Source organism: Bufo gargarizans, chromosome 8, assembly GCF_014858855.1.
Source record: "Bufo gargarizans isolate SCDJY-AF-19 chromosome 8, ASM1485885v1, whole genome shotgun sequence".
NCBI lineage: Eukaryota > Metazoa > Chordata > Amphibia > Anura > Bufonidae > Bufo > Bufo gargarizans.
The window spans coordinates 136547765-136575280 of record NC_058087.1 but is presented as its reverse complement, the minus strand read 5'-3'; the positions used below and the strand labels follow the sequence as shown (position 1 = coordinate 136575280).

The following is a 27516-nucleotide window of genomic DNA, read 5'->3' as shown; positions in this document are numbered from 1 at the left end:
ATGAGTCCTGAATATTCATGAGCTCCTGACTCTCCCCGCCCACCTGCTGCTGAATGACAGTTTTTTTTCATATGAATCAGCAGCAGGTGGGCAGGGGAGTGGCTATAGCTGTTAATTAAATATACGCTGGACTCAATGACATCACGCTGGACTCGAATCAGCTCATTAGCATGCGGCATGCGGCATCTTTGTGTGTATATTATGAGGTGACCATCTGTCACACCAGTAAGTGAATACATCTAAGGCACTTTTTAGTAGTTAATGATTGTATATAATTAGTTAGATTATAATCAAATATCCACATGACAGGTTCCCTAACAGAGAACATGAAGGAGGTAGTGGAGGGGAGGGAGATGCCAAACTTTGAATATCTTTCCTTGATTTCTCATTTACAGCAGGGTCGGACTGACCCCATAGTGGGCCCCAAAGGTCCAGGAGAAAAAAAAATCTATATGGCTGCATTTAGAGCCAGTCAGTTGCAACTAGGGTCTATTTCTTTAATTGAAAATCTGTTAGACTTTATTAATAATAAATAATATAAGAATAATTTCCTATGGTGGGCCCAAGGAACCCAAGTCCAACACTGATTGAGTACAGAGCAGGGTAGCATTGTGTCGCTTACTGGAGGATTTAAAATAGCCAAAGGGGAAAAAATTGGCAAACTCTCAGCAATACTGGGAAGAATGAAAGTAGAGGCAATGCTAGGGACTGAGAGGGGAGGACTAAGGCATCATTCACATGACTGTAAGTATTTTCTGGTCTGCAAATCATGAATCCACAAAACACGAATCCCGGCCATGTGCATGCTGCCATTTTCTTTTCACTTCAAAATAAATGTCCTAGGAAAGGACATGTTCTCTCTTTTTTGGGGGGCCGTGGAACATACATTTGGATGCGGACAGCACACTGTGCTGAGGAGAGAGGATCCATGCTGGAGACTGAAAAGAGGGGAGCCATGCTGGTGACTGAAGGGACGGGAACCATGCTGGGTACCGACAAGATGATAGAGCCACCTTGAGAAATGACAAAAAGAAAGGTAAATCAAGGGAACTTAGGATAGTTGAGCCACGCAGAGGACTTTACAGAGAGGTTTGAGAAGGATACAATACAATACTGTATTATTATTTAACCTGTGGCTCTCCAACTTTTTATAAAATCAAAAATACCATCATGTACTACAAATCTTTGGTAGGGTACAATGAAAAGTTATAGGTAGACTACTGTGAAATAATTAATGAAGTGATTTGTTTTTTTTTCATGATTTTGTGTGTTTGTTCATGAGCTGGTGTCATTAAACATTCAACCAGCATTTTGTATACTTTCTTTTAGAGGATTACCCTCATAAAAGACCATTTTATAATGCAATTTTGGGAGGTTGTCCTAAAGAGGTTTTACAGTATATACGTTGGTGCATTCATATCGTCTTCAAAATTAGGAGTTCACCTACAGAAATCTGTTTATAGCTTTGTGTCTGTGATCTCTCCTGGCTTGTACAGAACATTTTTTCTTTTGTCTACTGCATTAAGAAGTTTCTTTCTTGGTCCAAGTTGGATGTTAATGCTCTGCAGATCTTCATTAGAACACATGAGAAGAGAATCTAAATCAATTTTCTCTCTCAAAAGAGTGGCATGCAATTCAAGTAAGCCTTGAGATGCCAAGAAGACCTGAAGAGAAGAACTTTCTTCTTCTATATCTAGTTCTATGTCATCTACGTTCCAGGCCCCATTTTCATCTGTGTTGCTATCATTCTCATTTCCATCATTGTCCTCTGGTATAAACAATTCACTGTTGACTTTAAAACCCATGTCATCTTCACGTGTGGAAATTTCATCAAAATCAGTGTTAGTACCCATCGCCTGGTTTCTTCGGAAAACCATGTTCCCAAGACCAGGGCGGTTAAAAATAGATTGCTTTTCTTTTTCCTCTGAGGTCATACCTTCCTCTTCATATTCACTGAAGACATCTGTGATCTTAGTACGTTGGGCGTTCTCATCTTTGGCAAACATTACATTACTCATGGTGTCTCTATCCATTGTGTTTTTATCTTTCTTTCTTACTTTGAGTTGCAATGTGTCCTTAAGACTCCTGGATAAACTGCTGATGGTCGATGGTGTTGAAAACCGGGCACCTACAGAGCCTGACAAGGTTCCTTTCGATGAATTTATTGTACCAGTCTTGTTAAAGTTTCTGCTCATCTGGCTCTGGTGTTTCTCTTGGAGCTTTTCACATTCTTTGATCTTACGTTCTGCGTCTTTCGTAGCTTGTTCCTTTAACCTAGCAACTTTCTTAGGATTCAAGGATGTTTGCTTACTGGCAGCTCCATCCAAGATATTGACACATTCTTTACGGTCTTTCATGATGGCCACATCTAGTGGTGAACGGAACTGGTTATCCAATGCAAAAATATTTGCTCCAAAATTAATTAGGAAAGCTATGCAGTTAGTGTGTCCTTTCTCTGCTGCATGATGCAAGGGTGTGTTTCCCCATATGTCACTTTTGTTTGGATCTCCACTGGAAGACAGATAAGCAAAGAAGGATTAGAATTTACCCTTAAAGAGCATGTGTCATCAGACAATAACCTATTGTTTAAATCAAATTTTTATTTTAAACATAATTTTAAGAATTTATGGCGATGTTATTTTTAATTTTCCATGCTACTATCTACATTTTTTAAACAAATCCTAAAATCCTTAAATTTTCACACTAAGCTGAACCTTAGTACACTTCCTCGTCTGTAGAGCTTCCCTTTCAGAAGTCATCTCATTATCATCTCAGGCAGGATTCAAATAGAACCTCTGTATAGATAACACATGATTCATCATTTACTATAAGTAATGGATACAGCTCACCTCCTCCCCCTCCCTGCACAATGACCTCTGCACAGGTCACACAGCATGGTCACACAGGTCTGCACAGGTCACACAAAACTCTTCTACAGAAGACAATGAAGATCTCCTGTCCATTGTGCTACTGTAAAGCATATCTCAAAATGATGTTTACAGCAACTCAGACAAGATATCTGCCCCCTTGTGCAAAAAAGAAAATAATAAAAAATCTACAGTCAAAATAAAAAAAATAAAAAAGGAATATGTCTTAACATCTTGTCTTAAATAGTAAAACAAATATAGGTCCTACATTCCCTTTAAAGGGGAGCAAACAGATTTTGATGTTAGGGGCTTTACACTAAAGTGAAGGGTAGAATACCAGTAGCTAAAACTAAAAGACTACATCAAAACCGCCTGTTCATGGACAAGAACAGGCATTTTCTATATAGAGCCAACCCTGTGCGTTGTGCAAAATGCAGCAAACACATGGCTGGTATCCTTGTTTTGCGGATCCAAAATTTGACGACCACAAAATACGGCATGGTCGTGTGAATGCACCCTTAGTGATATACTGAGTTCATAGAGGAGGTCATGATCCTCTAATTATGAAGAGCAACTACATCTTTAGCATCTCTAGAGTATCTCTAGCTTTGGAGAACCTAACATGTCTGTGAATAACATGGACAGTCCACTAATTTGAATGGGCACAATGTAAGGGTTTTCCAGGAATAGAATATTGATGACCTATCCTCAGGATAAGGCTGTAAAGGAGGGACCGGCACTCGCGCTTAATTTTTGATGCAGAATTAAATTTTAGTCACATATTAATTCATAGTGACGTGTTTCAGCACTCAAACGTGCTTTCATCAGACGTTTGAGTGTAGAAACGCGTCATTATGAATTAATAATTGACTAAAATCAAGCTCGGGTGCCGGTCCCTCCTTTACAGCTGTATCACTGGGATGCCCGCCCTCTGACACGTGCACCGCCGTACTACAAGGAGCAGTGCCGGCCATCTAATCTTGTATACTATCCTCAGGATAAGTCATCAATATCTGATTGGTGGGGTTCCAACCCCATCACTGATCAGCTTTGTGACGAGGCTGCAGTGCTGCAGTACAGCTACATACCTTGGTATGCAGCCCAGGGACTGAACTTTGCTTAAGTCAAGTGACTGAAGAACTTGACGTCACCGGTAGAGATGAGTGAATCGAAGTTGACGAAGTGGAATTCCATCCGAATTTCAGGAAAAATTTGATTCGCACCGAATCCGAATTTCCTCATGCTTTGTGGTAACGAATCACATTTTTTACTAGAATTGCTGCTGCACATGTTAGGACATGGAGCAAAAAACTCTGGGAACGATGCCATCCATGCAGCCAATCAGCAGCCAGCCCTGTGATGTCACAGCCCTATAAATAGCCTCAGCCATCTTGGATTCTGACATTTTCCAGTGTAACTAATGCAGGGAGAGACGTCAGCAGGCCATAGGGACAGTGGTAGAAAAGACTTGAAAACTTTTATTTTGCTGAATAGAAGTTTAGGTAAAGAGCATTAGAAGTGTAGGGAAAGGATAGAGAGGAATTATTCCACAGTATTGAAGCAGAACAGGGTCCAATAGGGGAGTGCACAGCCTGGGTATAAGAAACAATCCTATTACACCTTGCTGCACTGACTGCGGATCTAAATTGCCATTATACTGCTGATCATTTCAGGTTCGCGATACCTTTGTAATTCCACCAAACCGTTTTCTTTATTGGGGTGCAAGTGCTGTGTGATACAGCCATTAACAGGGTGTATTAGTAGCAAATATTGCAATGTCTTATTAGCCCTTGTGCAGTGCAGTTATATGTTCTAAAGCCTTTTTTGGCATGTATTAGTGGCAAAAAAATGCCTTATTTGCCATTCAGCGGTGCAGTTATATGTTCTAAAGCTTTTTTTTGGCATGTATAGGTGGGAAAAAAAGGGCTTATTAGCCGTTGTGTGGTGAAGTTAGAAAATTACAGCCCTTCTTGGAGTGCATTAGTGGCAAAAAAAAAAGTATTATTTGCCGTTCAGTGGTGCAGTTATATGTTCTTAAGCCTTTTGTGGCGTGTATAAGTGGAAGAAAGTGAGGGCCCCTTTGCCGTTCAGCGCTGCAGTTATATATTCTAAAGCTTTTTTTGGCATATACAGTATAAGTGGAAAAAAAGTGTGGTGAAGCGAGAAAATGACAGCCCTTTTTGGCGTGTATTAGTGGCAAACAAAATGCATTATTATTGCCAGTCTGTAGCCTCCTCATGCTGCCTCAAGCTCAAACGTCACTTTGCCAGTCTGTGGCCTCCTCATGCTGCTGCTGCTCCACACTATGTCACCTTTCCAGTCTGTAGCTTCCTCATGCTGCTGCCACCTCTACACTATGTCACTGGTCCACTCTGTGGCCTCCTCATGCTGCTGCCACCTCCACACTATGTCACCTTGACACTCTGGGGTCTCCTTATGCTGCTGCTAACTCAACACTATGTCACTGGGCCACTCTGTGGCCTCCTCATGCTGCTTATAACTCAACACTATGTCACTGGGCCACTCTGTGGCTTCCTCATGCTGCTGCCACATCAACACTATGTAAATGGGCCACTCTGTGGTCTCCTCATGCTGCTGCTGCCACCTCCCCACTATGTCACTGGGCCACTCTGTGGACTTCTCAAGCTGTTCTCCCACCCTCCCCACTCCATGACTGGGCCACTGTATTGCCTTTTTGACCTGGTTGACATCATCATTTATTTGACCCTTCTTCTGATCTGTCAGAAGAAAGAAAAATGGGACGCACAACGGATCCTGTCTGTGTAGCAGCTGTAAGGCCTGTATGGTCCAATCAGAATTGGCTTATGATTTGGTAGCCAAAAGCAGGAGTGGGTACAAAACACAGAAGACATGCAAATATTCCATTCGCGTGTCATCTCTGTTTTGGATCCACAGTTTTTTTGGGCTTCAGCAATACTGATGGTTTACTGGCCAAAAACAATAATAAATTACTAATAGGAGTTTGATATAAACCACCTAATATACCAGAGTCCTCAGAAAATCTACTACTAAACGAGATAGACGAGGCGGCAGATCATAATGAGGTCATTATTATGGGGAACTACAACTACCCAGATATAGACTGGGAAACTGAAAATGGTGTATCTCATAAAGGAAACTGGTTCTTGGCAATAACCAAAGACAATTACTTTTCCCAACTGGTTCAGGACCCGACTAGAGTGACAGCCATACTGGACTTAGTATTAACCAATGCACCTGACAGAACAACAGATGTGCAGGTCGGGGGACACCTGGGAAATAGTGACCATAAAGTAATAACCTTCCAATTATCATTCGAAAGAGTGTTTCTTCAGGGAGGAACAAAAATACCAAACTTCAAAAAAGCTAAGTTTAGCCAACTAAGAGAGGCCATAGGCCTAACTAACTGGGTCAAAGTCTTCAAAAATAAAAATACAGCCACAAAATGGGATATTTCTAAAAGCATCTTAAAATCTAATTGTGAGAGGTACATACCTTATGGAAATAAAAGGTTAAGAAACAAGAAAAAAACAATGTGGATAAATAGAACTGTAAAGAAAAGGAAAAAAAAAATAGAATATGTAAAAAAACAAATAAAAGCAGCCAAACTAGAGACCGAGAGATTAATTGCGAAAGAGAGCAAAACTAACCCTAAAATGTTCTTCAATTATATAAATGGTAAAAAGTATAAATCTGAAGGTGTCGGCCCTATACAGAGTAATGGGGGGGGGGGGGTTGTAGAGAGCGATGAGGAGAAAGCAAAGCTATTAAATATTTTCTCTCTCTACTGTATTCACTGAGTAAAATAAACTGTCAGATGAAATGCAGAATGTAAAAGTAAATTCCTTATTAAAAGTGTCGTGTCTGACCTAGGAAACAGTATAGCGGTGTCTTTAAAAAATTAAAATAGACAAATCGCCAGGACCAGGTGGCATACACTTAATTCTCTTAGCATCCCCGTATGCTAAGAGAATTAATGTCACAACCAGACAGCTGAGAAGCTCTGACAGAGGCCTTTCAGAACCTCCTCCTTGAGTTCTGTGTTGTGGTATTCAGCTCCTCCTCTCATTAGCCTCTCTCAGCTGTTATGTGTTGGACTAATTGTTTCCCTTTAAATTCTTCCCCAGAATGCTTTTCTGGGCGGCTTATATTTCTTCCTGGAGTATGTGTGCATGCCCATCTGGTTCTCCTCTCCTCTACAAAGTTAAGTGTTATACTGTTATCTGTTATTTTCTGTTTGCTGGATCCCAGGTGACCCTGACTCCCTCCGTGTCTGGTGTAGGGAGCCGGTGGTCGTGTCCCCTCACTATTGCAGGGTGCTCAGGGATTATATAGTCAAGGTACGTGGATATGCATACCTCCACCATTCGGATCTATGCATAGGCTGAGCAGCCAGGGAAAGTCCCAGGTCTTCTACAGGGGTCCCCTTTATGTTCCTTAGTTTTTGGATTCAGCGAGTCGTTTATACATGTTGCTTTGCCTTGTTTCCTGTACACCGTCCGTGACATTATAAGCCGCCAAAACCGTCTTAAGCATGGATCCGGTTTCACTTTTGGCTGAACGCCTTCAGGGTCTTTCATTGGAGGTAGCTGATCTCCGCAGGACTTTTTCTCAGCTTCAAGTGACCGGTTCAGCTGGCGTTCATGGAGTTTGTTCTGAGCCTAAGATCTCGCTCCCGGATACGTTCTCCGGGGGTAGTGAGAATTTTGTGCGTTTTAGAGAGGCTTGCAAACTCCATTTTCACCTTCTTCCCCATTCTTCTGGTGATGAGGAACGGAGGGTGGGGATCATTATATCGCTGCTCAGGGGTAACGCTCAGTCCTGGGCCTTTTCGCTGCCGGAGGGGGCACGGCCCCTCCGTTCAGTGGATGAATTCTTTTTAGCCCTGGGTCAGATATATGATGATCCGGATCGTATTGCTCTGGCGGAGTCTAGACTACGTCTCCTATGCCAGGGTAAACAATCCGCAGAAATATACTGCTCAGAATTTCGGAGTTGGGCAGCTGATACTGGTTGGAATGATGCTGCACTCCGAAGTCAATTTTGCCATGGTCTTTCAGAGGGATTGAAAGATGCATTTGCCTTTCATGAAAGGCCTATTTCTTTGGACTCTGCTATGTCTCAGGCCGTTCGTATTGACAGGCGTCTTAGAGAGAGAGGAGAGATCTCTCCTTCCTGCCATACTCGGTCCCAGGACTGTGCAGCGGTCCCATGGGAGGGTTTGTTTTTGTTGTGGAGGTATAAATCATTTGGCAAATATTTGTCCCTCTAGGAGATTCAGGCAGTTCTCTGGGTATAATAAAGAAACAAAGAGGAAAAAAATCTTTGAAAAATGTTCCATCTGTTACTATTGGCAGGATTGAGGCGGAGATTGAAGATTTTCCGTTTGCTTGTAGTTCCCGTTTTGTCCTGCCGGCTAGGGTGGCGCTAGAGAGCAAGAACATTTTTTGTGAGATTTTTGTGGATAGTGGAGCAGCGGTCAATCTCATTGATAATCACTTTGCGATAACTCATGGTTTCCAGGTGTGCGCTTTGAGAAAGGATATTCCTGTATTTGCTATCGATTCCGCTCCACTTTCTCAGAAATCATTAAAGGGCATAGTTCACAATATCCGTTTAATTGTGAGTGATGCTCATGTTGAGGATGTGTCATGTTTCGTCCTTAGCGGTTTGCCCACCCCGCTGGTGTTGGGGCTGCCCTGGCTCACTAAGCATAACCCCACCATTGATTGGCAAGCGAAGCAAATAAATGGTTGGAGTGACTTTTGCAGAGAGAATTGCCTCATGACATCTGTTTCTGAGATTGCTACTAAGATTGTACCATCTTTTCTCTCTGAATTTTCGGATGTCTTCTCTGAGAGTGGAGTTCAGGATTTGCCCCCGCACAGGGAGTACGATTGCCCTATTAATCTCATCCCAGACGCCAAGCTGCCTAAATCTCGTTTATACAATCTTTCCCAACCTGAGAGGATCGCTATGCGTGCTTATATCTCTGAGAGTCTGAGAAAAGGACACATACGACCCTCGAAGTCACCTGTTGCCGCTGGTTTTTTCTTTGTTAAGAAAAAAGATGGTTCTTTAAGACCTTGTCTGGATTTCAGGGAGCTGAACAATATCACAATTCGTGACCCTTATCCGCTTCCTCTGATCCCGGACCTATTTAACCAGGTTGTTGGGGCTAAAGTCTTTTCCAAATTAGATTTAAGAGGGGCATACAACCTGGTCAGGGTCAGAGAAGGGGACGAATGGAAGACGGCCTTCAATACCCCTGAGGGCCATTTTGAGAATTTGGTTATGCCTTTTGGTTTGATGAATGCCCCAGCCGTTTTCCAGCATTTCGTGAACAGCATTTTTTATCATTTGATGGGAAAATTTGTATTGGTGTATTTGGATGACATTTTGATTTTTTCTCCCGATTTCAAAACTCATAAGGAACATTTACGTCAGGTCTTGCTCATCCTGCGGGAGAATAAATTATATGCGAAACTGGAAAAATGTGTGTTTGCGGTTCCAGAAATTCAATTTCTGGGGTTTCTTCTCTCCGCTTCTGGTTTTCGCATGGACCCCGAGAAGGTCCGCGCTGTGCTTGAGTGGGAGCTTCCTGAGAATCAAAAGGCCCTGATGCGTTTTTTGGGCTTTGCCAATTATTACAGGAAGTTCATCTTGAATTATTCTTCTATTGTTAAACCACTCACTGATATGACCAGAAAGGGGGTAGATTTTTCTTCTTGGTCAGTAGAGGCGCGTAAGGCTTTTTCTGATATCAAGGAGAGTTTTGCTTCCGCTCCCATCTTGGTGCAACCTGATGTTTCGTTACCCTTCATAGTTGAGGTTGATGCTTCTGAGGTGGGTGTGGGGGCGGTCTTGTCTCAGGGTTCCTCTCCTGCCAATTGGCGACCGTGTGCCTTTTTCTCAAGAAAACTCTCCTCCGCAGAGAGAAATTACGATGTGGGAGATAGGGAATTGTTGGCCATCAAGTTGGCTTTTGAGGAATGGCGCCATTGGCTAGAGGGAGCCAGACACCCTATTACCGTATTTACTGACCATAAAAATCTGGCCTACTTGGAGTCAGCCAAGCGTCTGAACCCGAGACAGGCCAGATGGTCGTTGTTCTTTTCTAGGTTTAATTTTGTTGTCACGTTCCGCCCTGGAGTTAAGAATGTGAAGGCAGATGCCCTGTCACGTTGTTTTCCGGGAGGCGGGAATTTTGAAGACCCGGGTCCCATTTTGGCTGAAGGTGTGGTGGTCTCTGCTCTTTTTCCTGAATTGGAGGCAGAGGTGCAGGCAGCCCAGTCAGAGGCTCCTGATCTTTGTCCTCCTGGGAGGTTGTTTGTGCCTCTCGCTTTCAGACACAAGATTTTTAAAGAACACCACGATACGGTCCTTGCTGGGCACCCGGGGGTAAGAGCCACACTGGATCTCATCGCTCGGAGATTCTGGTGGCCTGCGCTTCGTAAGTCGGTTGAGGGTTTTGTGGCAGCCTGCGAGACTTGCGCTCGTGCCAAAGTCCCTCATTCACGGCCATCAGGTCCTCTCCTTCCCTTACCCATTCCTTCCCGTCCTTGGACACATCTGTCCATGGACTTTATCACGGACCTGCCTCGTTCCTCGGGGAAGACTGTGATTCTGGTGGTGGTGGACCGTTTTAGCAAAATGGTGCATTTCATCCCTTTTCCTGGTTTGCCCAATGCTAAGACGCTGGCGCAGGCATTTGTTGATCACATTGTCAAATTGCACGGTATTCCTTCAGACATAGTCTCTGATAGGGGCACGCAGTTTGTTTCCAGATTCTGGAAGGCTTTCTGTTCTCGCTTGGGGGTTCGGTTGTCATTCTCTTCTGCTTTCCACCCGCAGTCGAATGGCCAGACGGAGCGCGTCAATCAGAATCTGGAGACATATCTGCACTGTTTTGTGGCGGAGAATCAAGAGGATTGGTGTTCTTTTTTGTCCCTTGCTGAGTTTGCTTTAAATAACCGTCGTCAGGAGTCCTCTGATAAGTCACCATTTTTTGGTGCATATGGGTTTCATCCACAGTTTGGGACTTTCTCGGGAGAGGGGTCTTCTGGTTTACCTGATGAGGACAGATTCTCCTCGTCTTTGTCATCTATTTGGCAAAAGATTCAAGATAATCTAAAGAGCATGAGTGAGAGATATAAGCGTGTGGCTGATAAGAGACGTGTGCTTGGTCCGGACCTGAATATTGGTGATCTGGTGTGGTTGTCTACCAAGAATATCAAATTGAAGGTTCCCTCCTGGAAGTTGGGTCCTAGGTTTATTGGGCCTTACAAAATCCTGTCTGTCATCAATCCTGTTGCATACCGTCTTGATCTTCCTCAGACTTGGAAGATCCATAATGTTTTTCATAAGTCCTTATTGAAACCTTATGTTCAACCCATTGTACCCTCGCCTTTGCCTCCTCCTCCGATTATGGTTGATGGGAATCTTGAATTTCAGGTCTCTAGGATTGTGGATTCTCGTCTTGTCCGCGGTTCTCTTCAGTACCTTGTTCACTGGGAGGGGTATGGTCCTGAGGAGAGGATGTGGGTCTCAGTGACGGACATTAAAGCCTCTCGTCTCATCAAGGCTTTCCATAGGTCCCATCCTGAGAAGGTGGGTTCTGAGTGTCCGGAGTCCACTCGTAGAGGGAGGGGTACTGTCACAACCAGACAGCTGAGAAGCTCTGACAGAGGCCTTTCAGAACCTCCTCCTTGAGTTCTGTGTTGTGGTATTCAGCTCCTCCTCTCATTAGCCTCTCTCAGCTGTTATGTGTTGGACTAATTGTTTCCCTTTAAATTCTTCCCCAGAATGCTTTTCTGGGCGGCTTATATTTCTTCCTGGAGTATGTGTGCATGCCCATCTGGTTCTCCTCTCCTCTACAAAGTTAAGTGTTATACTGTTATCTGTTATTTTCTGTTTGCTGGATCCCAGGTGACCCTGACTCCCTCCGTGTCTGGTGTAGGGAGCCGGTGGTCGTGTCCCCTCACTATTGCAGGGTGCTCAGGGATTATATAGTCAAGGTACGTGGATATGCATACCTCCACCATTCGGATCTATGCATAGGCTGAGCAGCCAGGGAAAGTCCCAGGTCTTCTACAGGGGTCCCCTTTATGTTCCTTAGTTTTTGGATTCAGCGAGTCGTTTATACATGTTGCTTTGCCTTGTTTCCTGTACACCGTCCGTGACAATTAAGTAATGTCATAGCCAGACCCATATTTCTGATATTTAAGGACTCTATATTGACAGGGAGTGTTCCAAAGGATTGGCGCATAGCAAATGTGGTGTCAATATTCAAAAAGGGTCCAAAAACAGAGCCCAGAAACTATAGGTAAGTTTAACATCTGTCAAGGGTAAATTGTTTGAAGGTTTTCTAAGAGATGCTATCTTGGAGTACCTCAATGAAAATATGCAAATAACACCATATCAGCATGGCTTCATGAGGGATTGGTCATGTCAAACTAATTTAATCAGTTTCTATAAGGGGGTAAATCTTAGACTTGACAGCGGCGAATCAATGGATGTCGTATATCTGGACTTCTCCAAAGCATTTGACACTGTACCGGATAAAAAGTTAGTATATAAAATGAGAATGCTCGGACTGGGAGAAAACGTCTGTATGTGGGTAAGTAACTGGCTCAGTGATAGAAAACAGATGGTGGTTATTAACGGTACACACTCAGATTGGGTCACTGTCACTAGTGGAGTACCTCAGGGGTCAGTATTGGGCCCTATTCTCTTCAATATATTTATTAATGATCTTGTAGAAGGATTACACAGTAAAATATCAATTTAAGCAGTTGACACAAACTGTGTAAACTAATTGACACGGAAGAGGACAGTATACGGCTGCAGATAGATCTGGATAGACTGGAGGCTTGGGCAGAGAAGTGGCAGATGAGGTTTAACACTGACAAATGTAAGGTTATGCACATGGGAAGGAATAATGCAAGTCACCAGTACATACTAAATGGTAAAACACTGGGTAACACTGACATGGAAAAGGACCTAAGAATTTTAGTGAACAGCAAGATAAGCTGTAGAAACCAGTGTCAGGCAGCTGCTGCCAAGGCTAATAAGATAATGGGTTGCATCAAAAGGGTGTGGGGTTTCACTTTGGTAGACAGGATTAGCGGACGCAGTATAGAGGCAACAACAAGTTCTTTGGATCAAACAGTTCAGTGTTGTATTCACACTTCAGGCAAGTGACAAAAACAAGCAGTCATAAACAAGCAAAAAGTCACCTTGCGGTGTTGGTGGTAAATCACACCATGCGGCAATTTTGCCTCAAAGAGTCCTTGAGCATAGCAGCACCAACCTGTTTTCATGCCAAGGACAATTGTGTCCCCAGTCTAGTACAGAACGCTCTCCAGAATTCCTGGGTCAGGGCATCTGCTTTTTTCTGTAACTGGCCTGCCCTGTGTTCCACCGAAAACTTAAATTTTTGTGTCGATTGACAGGTAGACAGATTTAAAAGTTTAATAGTATGTAAACTACTGTACGACATGAAGTTTTGACCAAAATGTGAACAATTTCCGGTATAACAGTATGTATCGTCCAATCACTTCTTGCAAGCATAATCGTTTTTCAAATAGGTTCATTATCATTAAGACATCATCACTTAACATAGCCAGCAGTGCCACTATTGTGCAAGCCAGCCATTAAGAATCAGTGCACTCAAAGTGCCTTCTTCTCACCAGTACTGGACACATTAGGTGGAAGTTTTAAAAAGGAAGAAAAGTACACCATGGGGTGCCATGACAAGCATGTAACAGTAATATCTAGATGAATGGGTATGTTTAAAATTATTCCTATTAAAAATCATTATGTTTTGCGTGCTCTAAGGCTGAGTTCACATCAGCGTTCAGCCTTTCCGTTCTCCTGCTCCGTTATAGGAGCAGAAGAACGGAAAGGACGGATTGGGCACATAACTGAGGCGGGCGGAGCCTACGGACCCCATAGACTATAATGGGGTCCGTTAGGTTTACGCTCAGAAGATGATTTTGGAGCGGAGACGAACGTACTGCATGCAGGACTTTTGTCTCCGCTCCAAATTATCTTCTGAGCGTAAACCTAATGGACCCCATTATAGTCTATGGGGTCCGTAGGCTCCGCTCGGCTCAGTTATGTGCCCAATCCATCCTTTCCGTTCTCCTGCTCCTATGACGGAGCAGGAGAACGGAAAGGCTGAACGCTGGTGTGAACGAAGCCTAAGTGAGAAATGTCATGTTTAAAGGGGGCTGTCAGCAGTTTTGATCATGCTGACAGCACTAGGTAACATCTGGGGAAAACAGAAGAAACATACCTTTTGTGTAGAATTTATTATCAGGAGTAGTCTGAATATGAACTTCTACTCTATCAGATTCTGCTTTTGCAAGTGTCCAGGAAGCGGAGCTTTACTATAAAGTGCTCTCGGCACCGAGCTGCTTCACAGCTCCTCCCAACTGCTTTGAATGACAGCTGTAGCGTCCAACCAGGAGACCACTACATTTGTCAAACAGAACAAAGGGGAGGAACTGCCTAAATACATAGGGCACTTCATAGTGAAGCCCCGCCCTAGGCACTTGCCAGAGCAGAACCTAGCAGAATAAATCTTCAGATTCACGCTTCTCCTGGTAATAAATGCTTTACAAAAGATATGTTTGTACTGCACTCTTCAGGCCCAACCTAGCACTGTCAGTAGTTTAGCATAGTCAAAACTGCTGACAGACTCCCTTTAAAGTAGTTTTCATATTGATGGCCTATCTTAAGGTAGGCCATTAATGTGAAAATCCCAGAATACCCCTTTAATTGTTGGACAACCCTTTTACTACTGCATGCTAAGGAGCAGATACACTGTATGCGGTATCTTTGGAAGATCTCTATGTCCTTAGGGGCTATAAAGCATATATCAATGTGTACATATTAGCCCGTGTTTTATCATTTACCACATGTCATATAAATTCTTGCATGTTGTAACAGCAATGTACTTGCTAACCCAAGCAGGAAACCAACAGTGTAATCGTTTTTGTCGAAATGCATATACTAGCATGACAACACCGAAACAAATATAGCAGTGAATGAGGGAATATAATTAATCTTTATTAAAAGTGTTTTCTGGGTTGGAAGGAGTTATCCAGGAATTTGATATTGATGGCCTATCATCAAGATTGGTAATCAATATCAGATCGGTGGGGGTCCGACTCCCGGCACCCCTGCCGATCAGCTGTTTGAAGAGAACGGGTGCTCAGTTTGAATGAAGGAGGCGGGCGCTACTGCTCAAATATTAGTCGCCACAATTCCACAAGCACATGGAAGTTTAAATCTCACTTCAGCAAATAGCATTTAAGATGTAGAGGAAGTTACTTACTAATGCATTATTATCCATATTGCTTCCTTTGCTGGCTGGATTCATGTTTCCATCACTTTATACACTGCTCGTTTCCATGGTTACTGCCACCTTGCAATCCAGCAGCAGCGGTCGTGCTTGCACACTATATGAAAAAGCACTAGCGTATGTGTGGTCCCACGATCCCGGCCACCAGAGAGGCTGGTGCTTTTTTCTATAGAGTGCAAACACAACCACTGCTGATGGATTGCAGGGCGGTCGTAACCATGGAAATGAGCAGTACATTATGTGATGGAAAAATGAATCTGTAATACCCCAGAGTGGCATTACCACCTTTTTGTAGCCTCCATTATCTACTATGGTGCATCCTGTGTTATCATGTGTATTTATTTCCATGTCCTGCAAAATGTGTATTAATATTTCCTTGCAAACTACTGTTTAAGTGTAATGTGCCTGGTTCACCAGCAGATGGCAGCAACATTGGCATAGTTTGTTTCCCTGGAGAGGAACCTTCTAGTTTTAGTAAGTGAAGTCAGTCTAGCCTTCCCCTCCTTGGGGAGAGGTCGTGTGTCTAGCTTACCCCCTCCTTGGAGCGGTAGCAGGCCTCATCCCTGCTGGACAGGCCTTGCCTGTGAGTTCTAAATAGTTGCATGTCCCCTCTTGGGCTTGCATTGCCTAAAGCCAAGCTAAGTAAGCTTGAAGTTAAGCCTAAATCTGCTGATGACCAAGATAAAGTTGGAAGATTGTTTCTTGTTGAAAGTTTATGCAAAGTAAAGCTGCATTGGAACTATATACAATTAAAGTCTGGACTCAATTATTCCTTCATCATCCAAGTTCAACACACCTTTTATCACTGCTTCGGACAACCATGTCTGGGATCCAAGGATATCCAGGTAGGAGCACTGTGACAAGTGCTAAAGCCACACCCAAGGGACACTGTGGGCAACCCTTACACCACTCTGACAAGCCTACATCTGGGTACCAACACCACTATACTTAACCCCTTCCCGACCTTTGACGTACTGTTACGTCATGGGAACCACTAAGTTCCCACAATTTGACGTAATAGTACGTCATAGTGATCGCGCGGTCACCGGAGCAGTGCGCGCGCGATCACTGCAGGGGCCCGGCAGTCCGTGGTAGCCGGGCCCCTGCTGTAAAAGCTGATGCCGGCCGATTAACCCCTTGTATGCCGCGGTCCGCGAGGACCCGATGCGCCACAAGGCAGCCCGATGCTGTGCAGAGGCTGCCCAATTCCCTGCACGGCATCGGGAACTGCCTTCTACGGGAGCCGAGGAGATCTAGCCTCAGGCCCGGTCTCCTAGGCAACCTGTTAGTGTATGACTCAGTGTCATACACTAACAGGCAATGCATTACAATACAGATGTATTGTAATGCATTGCAGAGGGGATCAGATCCCCAAAAGTGAATGTCATAAATAAAGTACAGTAAAAAAAAGTTAAAAAAAAGTGTTTTTAATAAAATTAAAAAATTAATAAAGTAATAAAATTAATAAAAGAAAAAAGAAAAAAAACGCCCCTTTCCCCTTATTTTTTTTTATAAAAAACTGAAAAACCCCCCCACACATATTAGGTATTGCCACACCTGTAATGACCGGCTCTATAAATATATCACATGATCCACCCTGTCTGATAAACACCATAAAAAAAATAAAAATAAAAACAGTTGGAAAAAAAGCCATTTTTGTCACCTTACATCACAAAAAGTGCAGCACCAAGCGATCAAAAAGGCGTATGCCCCCCAAAATGGTATCAATAAAACCGTCACCTCATCCTGCAAAAAATGAGCCCCTACCTAAGACAATCACTTAAAAAAACAAAAAACTTTAGCTCTCAGAGCATGGAGACACTAAAACATAATTTTTTTGTGTCAAAACTGCTATTATTGTGCTAAAGTGAAAAAATTAACAAAAGTATACATATTAGGTATTGCCACGTCCGTAACAAACAGCCCTATAAAAATCACAGGACCTAACCACTCAGGTGAACACCGTAAAAATAAATAAAAAAAGTGTAAAAAAAAGCAACTTTTGTCACATTACATCACAAAAATTGCAACAGCAAATGATCAAAAAGGAGTATGCCCCCCAAAATAGTACCAATCAGACCGTCACCTCATCCCGCAAAAATTGAGACCCTACCTGAGAGAATCGGTCAAAAAATAAAAAAGCTATGGCTCTCAGACTATGAGACACTAAAATATGATTATTTTTTGCTTCAAAACTGCTATTATTGTGCTAAAGTGAAAAAAAATAAAAAAGTATACATATTAGGTATTGCCACGTGCATAACGATCTGCTCTATAAAAAAAGTCACATGACCTAATCCCTCGGTTAAACACTGTAAAAAAAAAAAAAAAACGGTGCCAAAAAAAGTCTATTTTTTTGTTACCTTGCCTCACAAAAAACGTAATATAGAGCAATAAAAAATCATATGTACCCCAAAATAGTACCAATAAAACTGGCACCTTATCCCGTAGTTTCCAAAATGTGGTCACTTTTTTGAGTTTCTACCTTAGGGGTGCATCAGGGGGGCTTCAAATGGGACATGGCATCTAAAACCCAGTTCAGCTAAATTTGCCTTCCAAAAACCATATGGCGTTCCTTTCCTTCTGCGCCCTGCCGTGTGCCCGTACAGCAGTTTACGACCACGTGTGGGATGTTTCTGTAAACCGCAGAATCAGGGTAATAAATATTGAGTTTTATTTGGCTGTTAACACTTGCGACTGGAAAAAATTGATTAAAATGTAAAATCTGCCAAAAAAGTGAATTCTGAAATTTCATCTCCATTTTCCATCAATACTTGTGGAACACCTAAAGGGTTAAGAAAGTTTGCGAAATCATTTTTGTATACCTTGAGGGGTGTAGTTTCTAAAATGGGATCATTTTTGGGTGGTTTCTATCATGTAAGCCTCACAAAGTGACTTCAGACCTGAACTGGTCCTTAAAAAGTGGGTTTTGGAAATTTTCCGAAAAATTCAAGATTTGCTTCCATACTTCTAAGCCTTGTGACGTCCCCAAAAAATAAAATGTATTTTTTAAAATGATCCAAACATGAAGTAGACATATGGGGAATGTAAAGTAATTACTATTTTTGAAAGTATTACTATCTATTATAAAAGTAGAGAAATTGAAATTTGGAAATTTGCTAATTTTTTAATTTTTTTTGTACATTTGGTATAAAAATGTTTGTTTTTTTTAACTTATTTTTACCACTGTCATAAAGTACAATATGTGACGAGAAAACATTTTTAGAATGGCCTGTATAAGTAAAAGCATTTTAAAGTTATCACCACATAAAGTGACACATGTCAGATTTGCAAAAAATGGCCTGGGCAGGAAGGTGAAAACAGGCCTTGGGTTGATGGGTTAAAGGGGACTCCATGACCTCGTTGCTTCGATGCAACTGGCGTCACGACAACTTGCTCTATCAGAGGGACATATATTGTGAAAACCTCCTAAAGGGTACGCCAAGATGCTGGCCCTAGTCCGCTGCAAATCCAGCCAGCAAAGGAGGCAATATGGACAATCATAATACATTAGTAAGTGCTTTGTATGAACTTTCTCTACATGATAAATGCTATTTGCTATAAGTGAGAAAACCCCTTTAAGGTCACAGTGGTGCTCTATGTCAAAGTCCAATACATATCCTCCAAAAGAATAAAAGAGGAACATGGCATTCACCATCCAACCGTTTCATCTACTTTATTAAAGCATAATAAACAGCCTGGTGTGGACAGGGTTAGAGCGTCTGGAGCAAGACGAAGTGCAGACAGGACGAAACGCCGATAAATGGGTCAGATGTTGAGTGCCATGTCTTTCTTTCATTCCTCTGGAAGATAAGTCTGAAGACAACACTGTGCTCACCAGTGTGCACTGCGGTCTCTTCACATCTTACCAAGCACAGCACTGTACATTGTGTAGCCGCTGTGCTTGGTACTGCAGCTCAGCGCCATTCACTTGAATGGGACTGAACTGTGCCTAGGCCATGTGACTAATATACAGTGACATCACATGGCCTAGGAAGAGGCCTAAGCATTCACGGAGCGCTGTGGCCTCTTCCAACAGCCAATCAGTATGGGTCCCAGGAGTCGGACCCCCAGTCAACATTATCAAATTCCCGGATGACCCCTTTAAATATTTATCTTGTTTCTTCAGGATAGGTTATCAATATGAGATTGATGGGGGTCTGACTCCCAGCAACCCGACGATCAGCTGTTGGAAGGAACTGCGCCACTTCAGCCTTTTCCTTGGCTTGTGACCTCATGTCCGTCCGTCACATGACCTTTATGCAGCACAGTGCCATTCACTTAAATGGGTAAGCTTCGATATCAAACTTAAATCAGCTGATCACCGGTGGTGGCAGTCAGACCCTACCGATCTGACTTCAATGACCTATTCTGAGTTAGGAACAGTAAAGAATAAAAGGGGCATAGAAACACAAAAAAGGCATGGGTGAAAATAGACAATGTTAATTCATAGATATACTGTACACATGGACAAAATTGTTGATAGCCTTCATTTCAAGAAAGAAAAACCTTGAGACTGACAAAAGTAATACTAAATAAAAGTTTACTGAAAATCAACTAATGAAGATCAAACATTGCTTTTGAATTGTGGTTTGACAGAATAATTTATAAAACAAACTAATGAAACTGGCCTGGACAAAAATAATGGTACCTTTAACTTAATATTTTGTTGCTTATCTTTTGAGACAATTGCTGCAATCAAGCGATTTCTGCAACTCTCAATGAGACTTCTGCACCTGTCCACAGGTATTTTGGCCACTCCTCCTCGTGAGCAGACTGCTCCAGCTGCCTCAAGTTTAAAGGGTGCCTTCTCCAAACTGCATGTTTTAGCTCCTTTCCCAGATGTTCAGTAGGACTTAGATCAGGGCTCATAAAAGGCCACTTCAGAATAGTCTAATGCTTTGCTCTTAGCCATTCTTGGATGTTTTTTAGTGGTTTGTTTTAGATCATTATCCTGTTGGAGGACCCATGACCTGCAACTGAGACTAAGATTTCTGACACTGGACAGGACATTTCGCTCCAGAATGCCTTGCTAGTCTTGGGATTTCACTGGACCCTGCACAGACTCAAGAAACCCTGTGCCAGATGCAGCAAAGCAGCCCTAAAATGTAACTGAGCCTTCTCCATGTTTCACAGCAGGTACAAAGTTATTTTCTTTGTATGCGTCATTTTTGCATCTGTGAACATAGAGCTAATGTGATTTGCCAAAAAACTCCAGTTTTGTCTCCTCAGCCCAAAGGACACTCTCCCAGAAGCTTTGTGGCTTGTCATTATGTATTTTGACAAATTCCAGTCTTGCTTTTTTATGATTGGCTTTGTTTCCTACTCGGTCCTCTTCAATTAAGTCCACTTGGCTAAGACAGATGGTGCGATCTGACACTGAAGTACCTTGATAATGGAGTTCATCTCTAATCTCTTTGGAAGTTGGTCTGGGATGTTTGGCTACCATTCATATTATACATCTCTTCGATTTGTCATCAATTTTCCTCTTGCAGCCACGTCCAGGGAGGTTGGCCCGTAGACCTTAAACTTCAGAATAATATGTGCAACTGTAGTAACAGAAACATCAAGCTGTTTGGAGATGGTCATATAGCCTTTACCTTTAACATGTTTGTCTATAATTCTCTTTCTAATTTCCTGAGAGAACTCTGTAGCTTTCTTTGGTCCATGTTCAGTGTGGTACACACCATGATACCAAACAGCCATAGTGAGTACTTTTGATCGATTAACCACCTCCCGACCGCCTAACGCACCGATGGGTCCGGGAGGTGGTTGATTTACTCCTCCTGGACGCATCGGCGCGTCATCTCGCGATACCCGAGATTTCCTGTGAACGCGCGCACGCAGGCGCGCGCGCTCACAGGAACTGAAGGTAAGCGAGTGGATCTCCAGCCTGCCAGCGGCGATCGTTCGCTGGCAGGCTGGAGATGTGATTTTTTTTTAACCCCTAACAGGTATATTAGACGCTGTTTTGATAACAGCGTCTAATATACCTGCTACCTGGTCCTCTGGTGGTCCCATTTGTTTGGATCGACCACCAAACACCACACTACACTACACCCCCCCGTCACTTATTAACCCCTTATGAACCCCTGATCACCCATGATCACCCCATATAAACTCCCTGATCACCCCCCTGTCATTGATCACCCCCCTGTCATTGATCACCCCCCTGTCAGGCTCCGTCCAGACGTCCGTATGATTTTTACGGATCCACGGATACATGGATCGGATCCGCAAAACACATGCGGACGTCTGAATGGAGCCTTACAGGGGGGTGATCAATGACAGGCGGGTGATCACCCATATAGATTCCCTGATCACCCCCTGTCATTGATCACCCCCCTGTCATTGATCACCCCCCTGTAAGGCTCCATTCAGACGTCCGTATGATTTTTACGGATCCATGGATACATGGATCGGATCCGCAAAACACATGCGGACGTCTGAATGGAGCCTTACAGGGGGGTGATCAATGACAGGCGGGTGATCACCCATATAGATTCCCTGATCACCCCCTGTCATTGATCACCCCCCTGTCATTGATCAACCCCCTGTAAGGCTCCATTCAGACGTCCGTAAAGATCATACGGACGTCTGAATGGAGCCTTACCAGGGGGGTGATCAATGACAGGGGGGTGATCAGGGAGTCTATATGGGTGATCACCCCCCTGTCATTGATCACCCCCCCCTGTAAGGCTCCATTCAGACATTTCTTTGGCCCAAGTTAGCGGAAATATATATTTTTTTGTTTGTTTTTTCTTACTAAGTCTCATATTCCACTAACTTGTGTCAAAAAATAAAATCTCACATGAACTCACCATACCCCTCACGGAATCCAAATGCGTAAACATTTTTAGACATTTATATTCCAGACTTCTTCTCACGCTTTAGGGCCCCTAAAAAGCCAGGGCAGTATAAATACCCCACATATGACCCCATTTCGGAAAGAAGACACCCCAAGCTATTCGCTGAGGGGCATATTGAGTCCATGAAAGATTGAAATTTTTGTCCTAAGTTAGCGGAAAGTGAGACTTTGTGAGAAAAAAACAAAAAAAAAAAATCAATTTCCGCTAACTTATGCAAAAAAAAAAAAATTCTATGAACTCGCCAGGCCACTCATTAAATACCTTGGGGTGTCTTCTTTCCAAAGTGGGGTCACATGTGGGGTATTTATACTGCCCTGGCTTTTTAGGGGCCCGAAAGTGTGAGAAGAAGTCTGGGATCCAAATGTCTAAAAATGCCCTCCTAAAAGGAATTTGGGCACCTTTGCCCATCTTGGCTGCAAAAAAGTGTCACACATCTGGTATCGCCGTACTCAGGAGAAGTTGGGGAATGTGTTTTGGGGTGTCATTTTACATATACCCATGCTGGGTGAGAGAAATATCTTGGCAAAAGACAACTTTTCCAATTTTTTTATACAAAGTTGGCATTTGACCAAGATATTTTTCTCACCCAGCATGCGTATATGTAAAATGACACCCCAAAACACATTCCCCAACTTCTCCTGAGTACAGTGATACCAGATGTGTGACACTTTTTTGCAGCCAAGGTGGGCAAAGGGGCACATATTCCAAAGTGCACCTTTCGGATTTCACCGGTCATTTTTTACACATTTTGATTGCAAAGTTCTTCTCACACATTTGGGCCCCTAAATTGCCAGGGCAGTATAACTACCCCACAAGTGACCCCATTTTGGAAAGAAGACACCCCAAGGTATTCCGTGAGGGGCATGGCGAGTTCCTAGAATTTTTTATTTTTTGTCGCAAGTTAGTGGAATATGAGACTTTGTAAGAAAAAAAAAAATTAAATAAAAATCATCATTTTCCGCTAACTTGTGACAAAAAATAAAAAGTTCTATGAACTCACTATGCCCATCAGCGAATACCTTAGGGTGTCTACTTTCCGAAATGGGGTCATTTGTGGGGTGTTTGTATTGTCTGGGCATTGTAGAACCTCAGGAAACATGACAGGTGCTCAGAAAGTCAGAGCTGCTTCAAAAAGCGGAAATTCACATTTTTGTACCATAGTTTGTAAACGCTATAACTTTTACCCAAACCATTTTTTTTTTTTTGCCCAAACATTTTTTTTTATCAAAGACATGTAATAGCGAAAAATTTAGCGAAAAATTTATATATGGATGTAGTTTTTTTTGCAAAATTTTACAGCTGAAAGTGAAAAATGTCATTTTTTTGCAAAAAAATCGTTAAATTTCGATTAATAACAAAAAAAGTAAAAATGTCAGCAGCAATGAAATACCACCAAATGAAAGCTCTATTAGTGAGAAGAAAAGGAGGTAAAATTCATTTGGGTGGTTAGTTGCATGACCGAGCAATAAACGGTGAAAGTAGTGTAGTGCAGAAGTGTAAAAAGTGGCCTGGTCATGAAGGGGGTTTTAGCTAGCGGGGTTGAAGTGGTTAAATAGGCAGACTGACTGATTACAAGTTTGAAGACACCTGTGATGCTAATTACAGGACACCCCTTAGTTTAACATGTCCCCATGGTCAAATGATTTTCAATCTTTTCTAGGGGTACCATCATTTTTGTCCAGGCCAGTTTCATTAGTTTTTTATTATTCTTATTATTATTCTGTTGAACCACAATGCAAAAGCAATGTTCGATTTCCATTATTACTTTTGTAAGTTGTTTAAATGACAATTTTGTTTTTTTCTCTCTTTAAGGCTACTTTTACACTAGCGTTCGGGGCTCCGCTTGCGAGTTCCGTTTGAAGGCTCTCACAAGCGGCCCCGAACGTAGCCGTACTGCCCCAATGCATTCTGAGTGGATGCGGATCTGCTCAGAATGCATCAGTCTGGCTCCGTTTGGCCTCCGTTCCGCTCAGCAGGCGGACCCCCGAACGATGCTTGCAGCGTTCGGATGTCCGCCTGGCCGTGCGGAGCCAAACGGATCCGTCCAGACTTACAATGTAAGTCAATGGGGACGGATCCGTTTGACGTTGACACAATATGGTGCAATTGCAAACTGATCCGTCCCCCATTGACTTTCAATGTAAAGTCTGGATGGATCCGTCTGACTAACAATTAGACTTAGACTTTTTTCTGAAATATAATGCAGACGGATCCGTTCTGAACGGATACCATCGTTTGCATTATAGGAGCGGATCCGTCTGTGCAGACACCAGACGGATCCGCTCCGAACGCAAGTGTGAAAGTAGCCTAACAGAAGGGTACCAACAATTGTGTCCATGTGTATAGATAGGGCACACACATTACTTCTGAAATAGTACAAGACCTAAAGCGCAAGTACAAAATAACAATACCAGTGTGGATAAATGCCATCCAAATCCCCATCAAAGGATACATGTTCCCCGAAGAAATTCCTTTCTAAAGTAGAAGCCAGACAGAAAGCACAGCAACAAATGAATCAAACAATAAGTAATGTCCACTGTTCTCCTACCACAGCTGACTTGTGGTGGCTTTGTCTGGGGTGGTCTTTAGGGGTACATGCGTTTTTGGACGGTCTCTTTTGTGCTTTAGGTCTAGCGCTATTACAGATAATGGAGGAGATTTATCAAAACTGGCCTAAAGGAAAACTGAAGTAGGTGTTCACTACTATGGTGACGGACCCCTGCTGACCAGCTAGTGATAGTCTATCTTGAGGGTAGGTTGTCTTTTGGAGAAGGCTGAACAACCCCTTTAAATGCCCCTAATTTGTCAACAAGAATGTTGGCTACAGGGATAGCTTGTGATAATAGTAAGATAGATGGATATTAGATAGATATAATATACATACATAGATAAAGATAGTATATATAGATAGATAGGAGATAGATTAGATACAATATATATATATAGATGAGGACTCCAATGTGGAAATAATAATAGTAATCTAGATGTGAATAGTATTTCATTGTATTCATTTCTTGCTCTTTGTATAATGGATAGAGGGAAGTGAGACTCCGCACTGCACTGGGTTTTCTTACTGTGACAAATGTCATAAACAATTCATTTCTTTGTCTTACTGCTCATTATGGAATATTACATCACACAATCTAGTGATTTATGAGGCTCAATTACTGGCACAGAGCTTTTCTTCTATGCGTTATCACAGAATGCCGCAGGCGAAAATGACATTATCCTTGTCACACATTTGCAGGTGGAGAACCTGGTATTTCTAGGATTGCTGCTCCCTCAGAGTTCACTGCTCCCACCATTCATATTTGTAACGTGGTACCCTGACATCTTAATCACATGCACTGAATACACGTTTCTAGGAAAGAAAATAATTACACTTTGGGAATACTGATTAGTGAAACTATAGGAAAAGCTCTATGGCAGCTCCAGCACACCATATTAGGAAATTATATATACAGTTATATACACTGTGTGTGTGTATACAGTATATATATATATCTTGCTACACACAGTGGCCCACATATGAATGTGTGATTCTGCATAGAAAATCTGCAACATGATACATACATGTATCATGCAACTAAATAGGGTTTTACACATAGGTGCCAACATCTGGAAGGCTCCTAATAAAAAGGGAAATCTTTCTGGCAAGTCTCCCGAGTTCCAAGGAATTGTCCTAGGACCTCCCATAGATTACCCCTTTCACACATCCGTGATGACATCTGTGACAAGATGCTCAGTGGCTCATGCGCGAAGATGTCCATTAAAGTCCGTGTTTTTCGTCCTTTTCTGCCCTCATATTCCATGTAAAACTGGTTTCCTGAGCACCTCCTAGCAACAATCCTTGAAAACTTCTAACCAAACACGAATGGCATCCTTGTTGTGCCCAAGGTTTTCACAGACCCATAGACTATAATGTGCATGAATGATCCATATTCACAGACACAAATAGGGCATGTTTCTCTGGTATCACCAGGGACCCATGGTCCATGGAAAACCACACATTAAAGTCAATGGATACATGAGAGGTCCGTAGAGAACACAGACAGCACACATCCGTGATTCACTGACATGTCGAAGAGGCCTATGGGGGTGGTGCCATGCGTGATTCAGTGACATGTCGAAGAGGTCTATGGGGGTAGTGCCATGCGTGATTCACTGACATGTCGAAGAGGCCTATGGGGGTGGTGCCATGCGTGATTCACTGACATGTCGAAGAGGCCTATGGGGGTGGTGCCATGCGTGATTCACTGACATGTCGAAGAGGCCTATGGGGGTAGTGCCATGGCACATAAAGGAGCGTGGCGCAAAAAAAAAGGGGACCTTTTCCCTGAAAAATTTCCAGTTGATATCCCCCGGGAGCATCAGCAAAACATTTGGCAAGTATGGTTCTACAAAACCTCATTCACACATGGCAGAACAAACTGATGCTGTTTATAGGGCATGTTGCGGGTTTTTAAATCTGCAGTGCGCCCTATATTTTGTGGATTTCTTCCATAATTTTTGCTTCAGACTTCACACTTTGCAATGTACTCTGGGAGTCTTAAAGAGTTGAAACAGCAAATGGAAAAATACAGACAACCATAAAAATGACTCATGTTAACATAAAGCGGAAATCAGCAGCGCACCAGGAGCTTGGCACACATCGTTCTTTAACTAGGTCACAAACGATGAAGTGACTAGCCGCAGAGGTGGAAACGTTGCAAGTTTTTTTTTAAGTCAATGGAGAGAGTCCTGTGATTGCTGTGAGTCCCTGCGTGTATATCTAAGATCCTTCCTGCTGCCTCTGCTCATCTTTACGAGACAACCATAAGTCATAACATTAAAACCCCTGACAAGTAAAGTGAATGATTGATTCTGCCACCTGTCGCAGGGTAGGATATATTAGGTAGCAGGGGAACAGTCAGTTATTAAAGTTAATATGTTGGAAGCAGGAAAAAAGGATAAGGATCTGAGTGACCTTGACAAGGACCAAATTTTAATGGCTAGAAAACATAAGACATTCGGCAAAAGATATCAGCAAAGAGCATAACTCTGCTTTATATAGTATGATATGCTGATCATCTCGGAGACCTAAAAAAATGCTGATAATTCTGTTCTTTGCCAATATCTTTGGTTAAACATCTGGTTGGCTCTGGAGCACATTTGTTTTAGAGCCCTCTAGGGCCGCAGGCTAGCATTGCTCTCCTAATAGAAACCACCGTTTACTTACCCTCTGTTACACACCAGCTCCAGCACATCCAGGTGTCCATGGTAGGCTGCCAGTATGGTGGGAGTCATCCCATCACCATCTGCTGTGTTGACATCCTTTTTAGTAGCTTCTTTCAAGATATCTAAGTAGCCATCTATGGCAGATTGGTGATACCTGGTGGACATGCTTATTGCTCCTCTGGACTCAGCGGGG

General features: G+C 42.7%; 1 protein-coding gene across 1 annotated transcript; it reads right to left on the bottom strand.

Moving 5' to 3' along the window:
- Positions 1-209: 209 nt before the first annotated feature.
- On the bottom strand, positions 210-27516 carry ANKS4B (ankyrin repeat and sterile alpha motif domain containing 4B). The gene is made up of 2 exons (XM_044304758.1): positions 27325-27516; positions 210-2511 (listed from the first exon to the last, which is right to left on the bottom strand). Exons 1-2 carry the CDS (start codon positions 27486-27488, stop codon positions 1458-1460), a joined length of 1218 nt encoding a protein of 405 aa, XP_044160693.1. The 5' UTR covers positions 27489-27516; the 3' UTR covers positions 210-1457.

Bases quoted from the DNA above. Each gene is read 5' to 3' on its own strand.
- ANKS4B (XM_044304758.1), bottom strand. From the start codon at position 27,488: ATGTCCACCAGGTATCACCAATCTGCCATAGATGGCTACTTAGATATC. The intron at 2,512-27,324 runs GTAAGTAAACGG...TCTGTCTTCCAG, and splicing joins GAGCTGGTGTGTAACAGAGG to TGGAGATCCAAACAAAAGTG.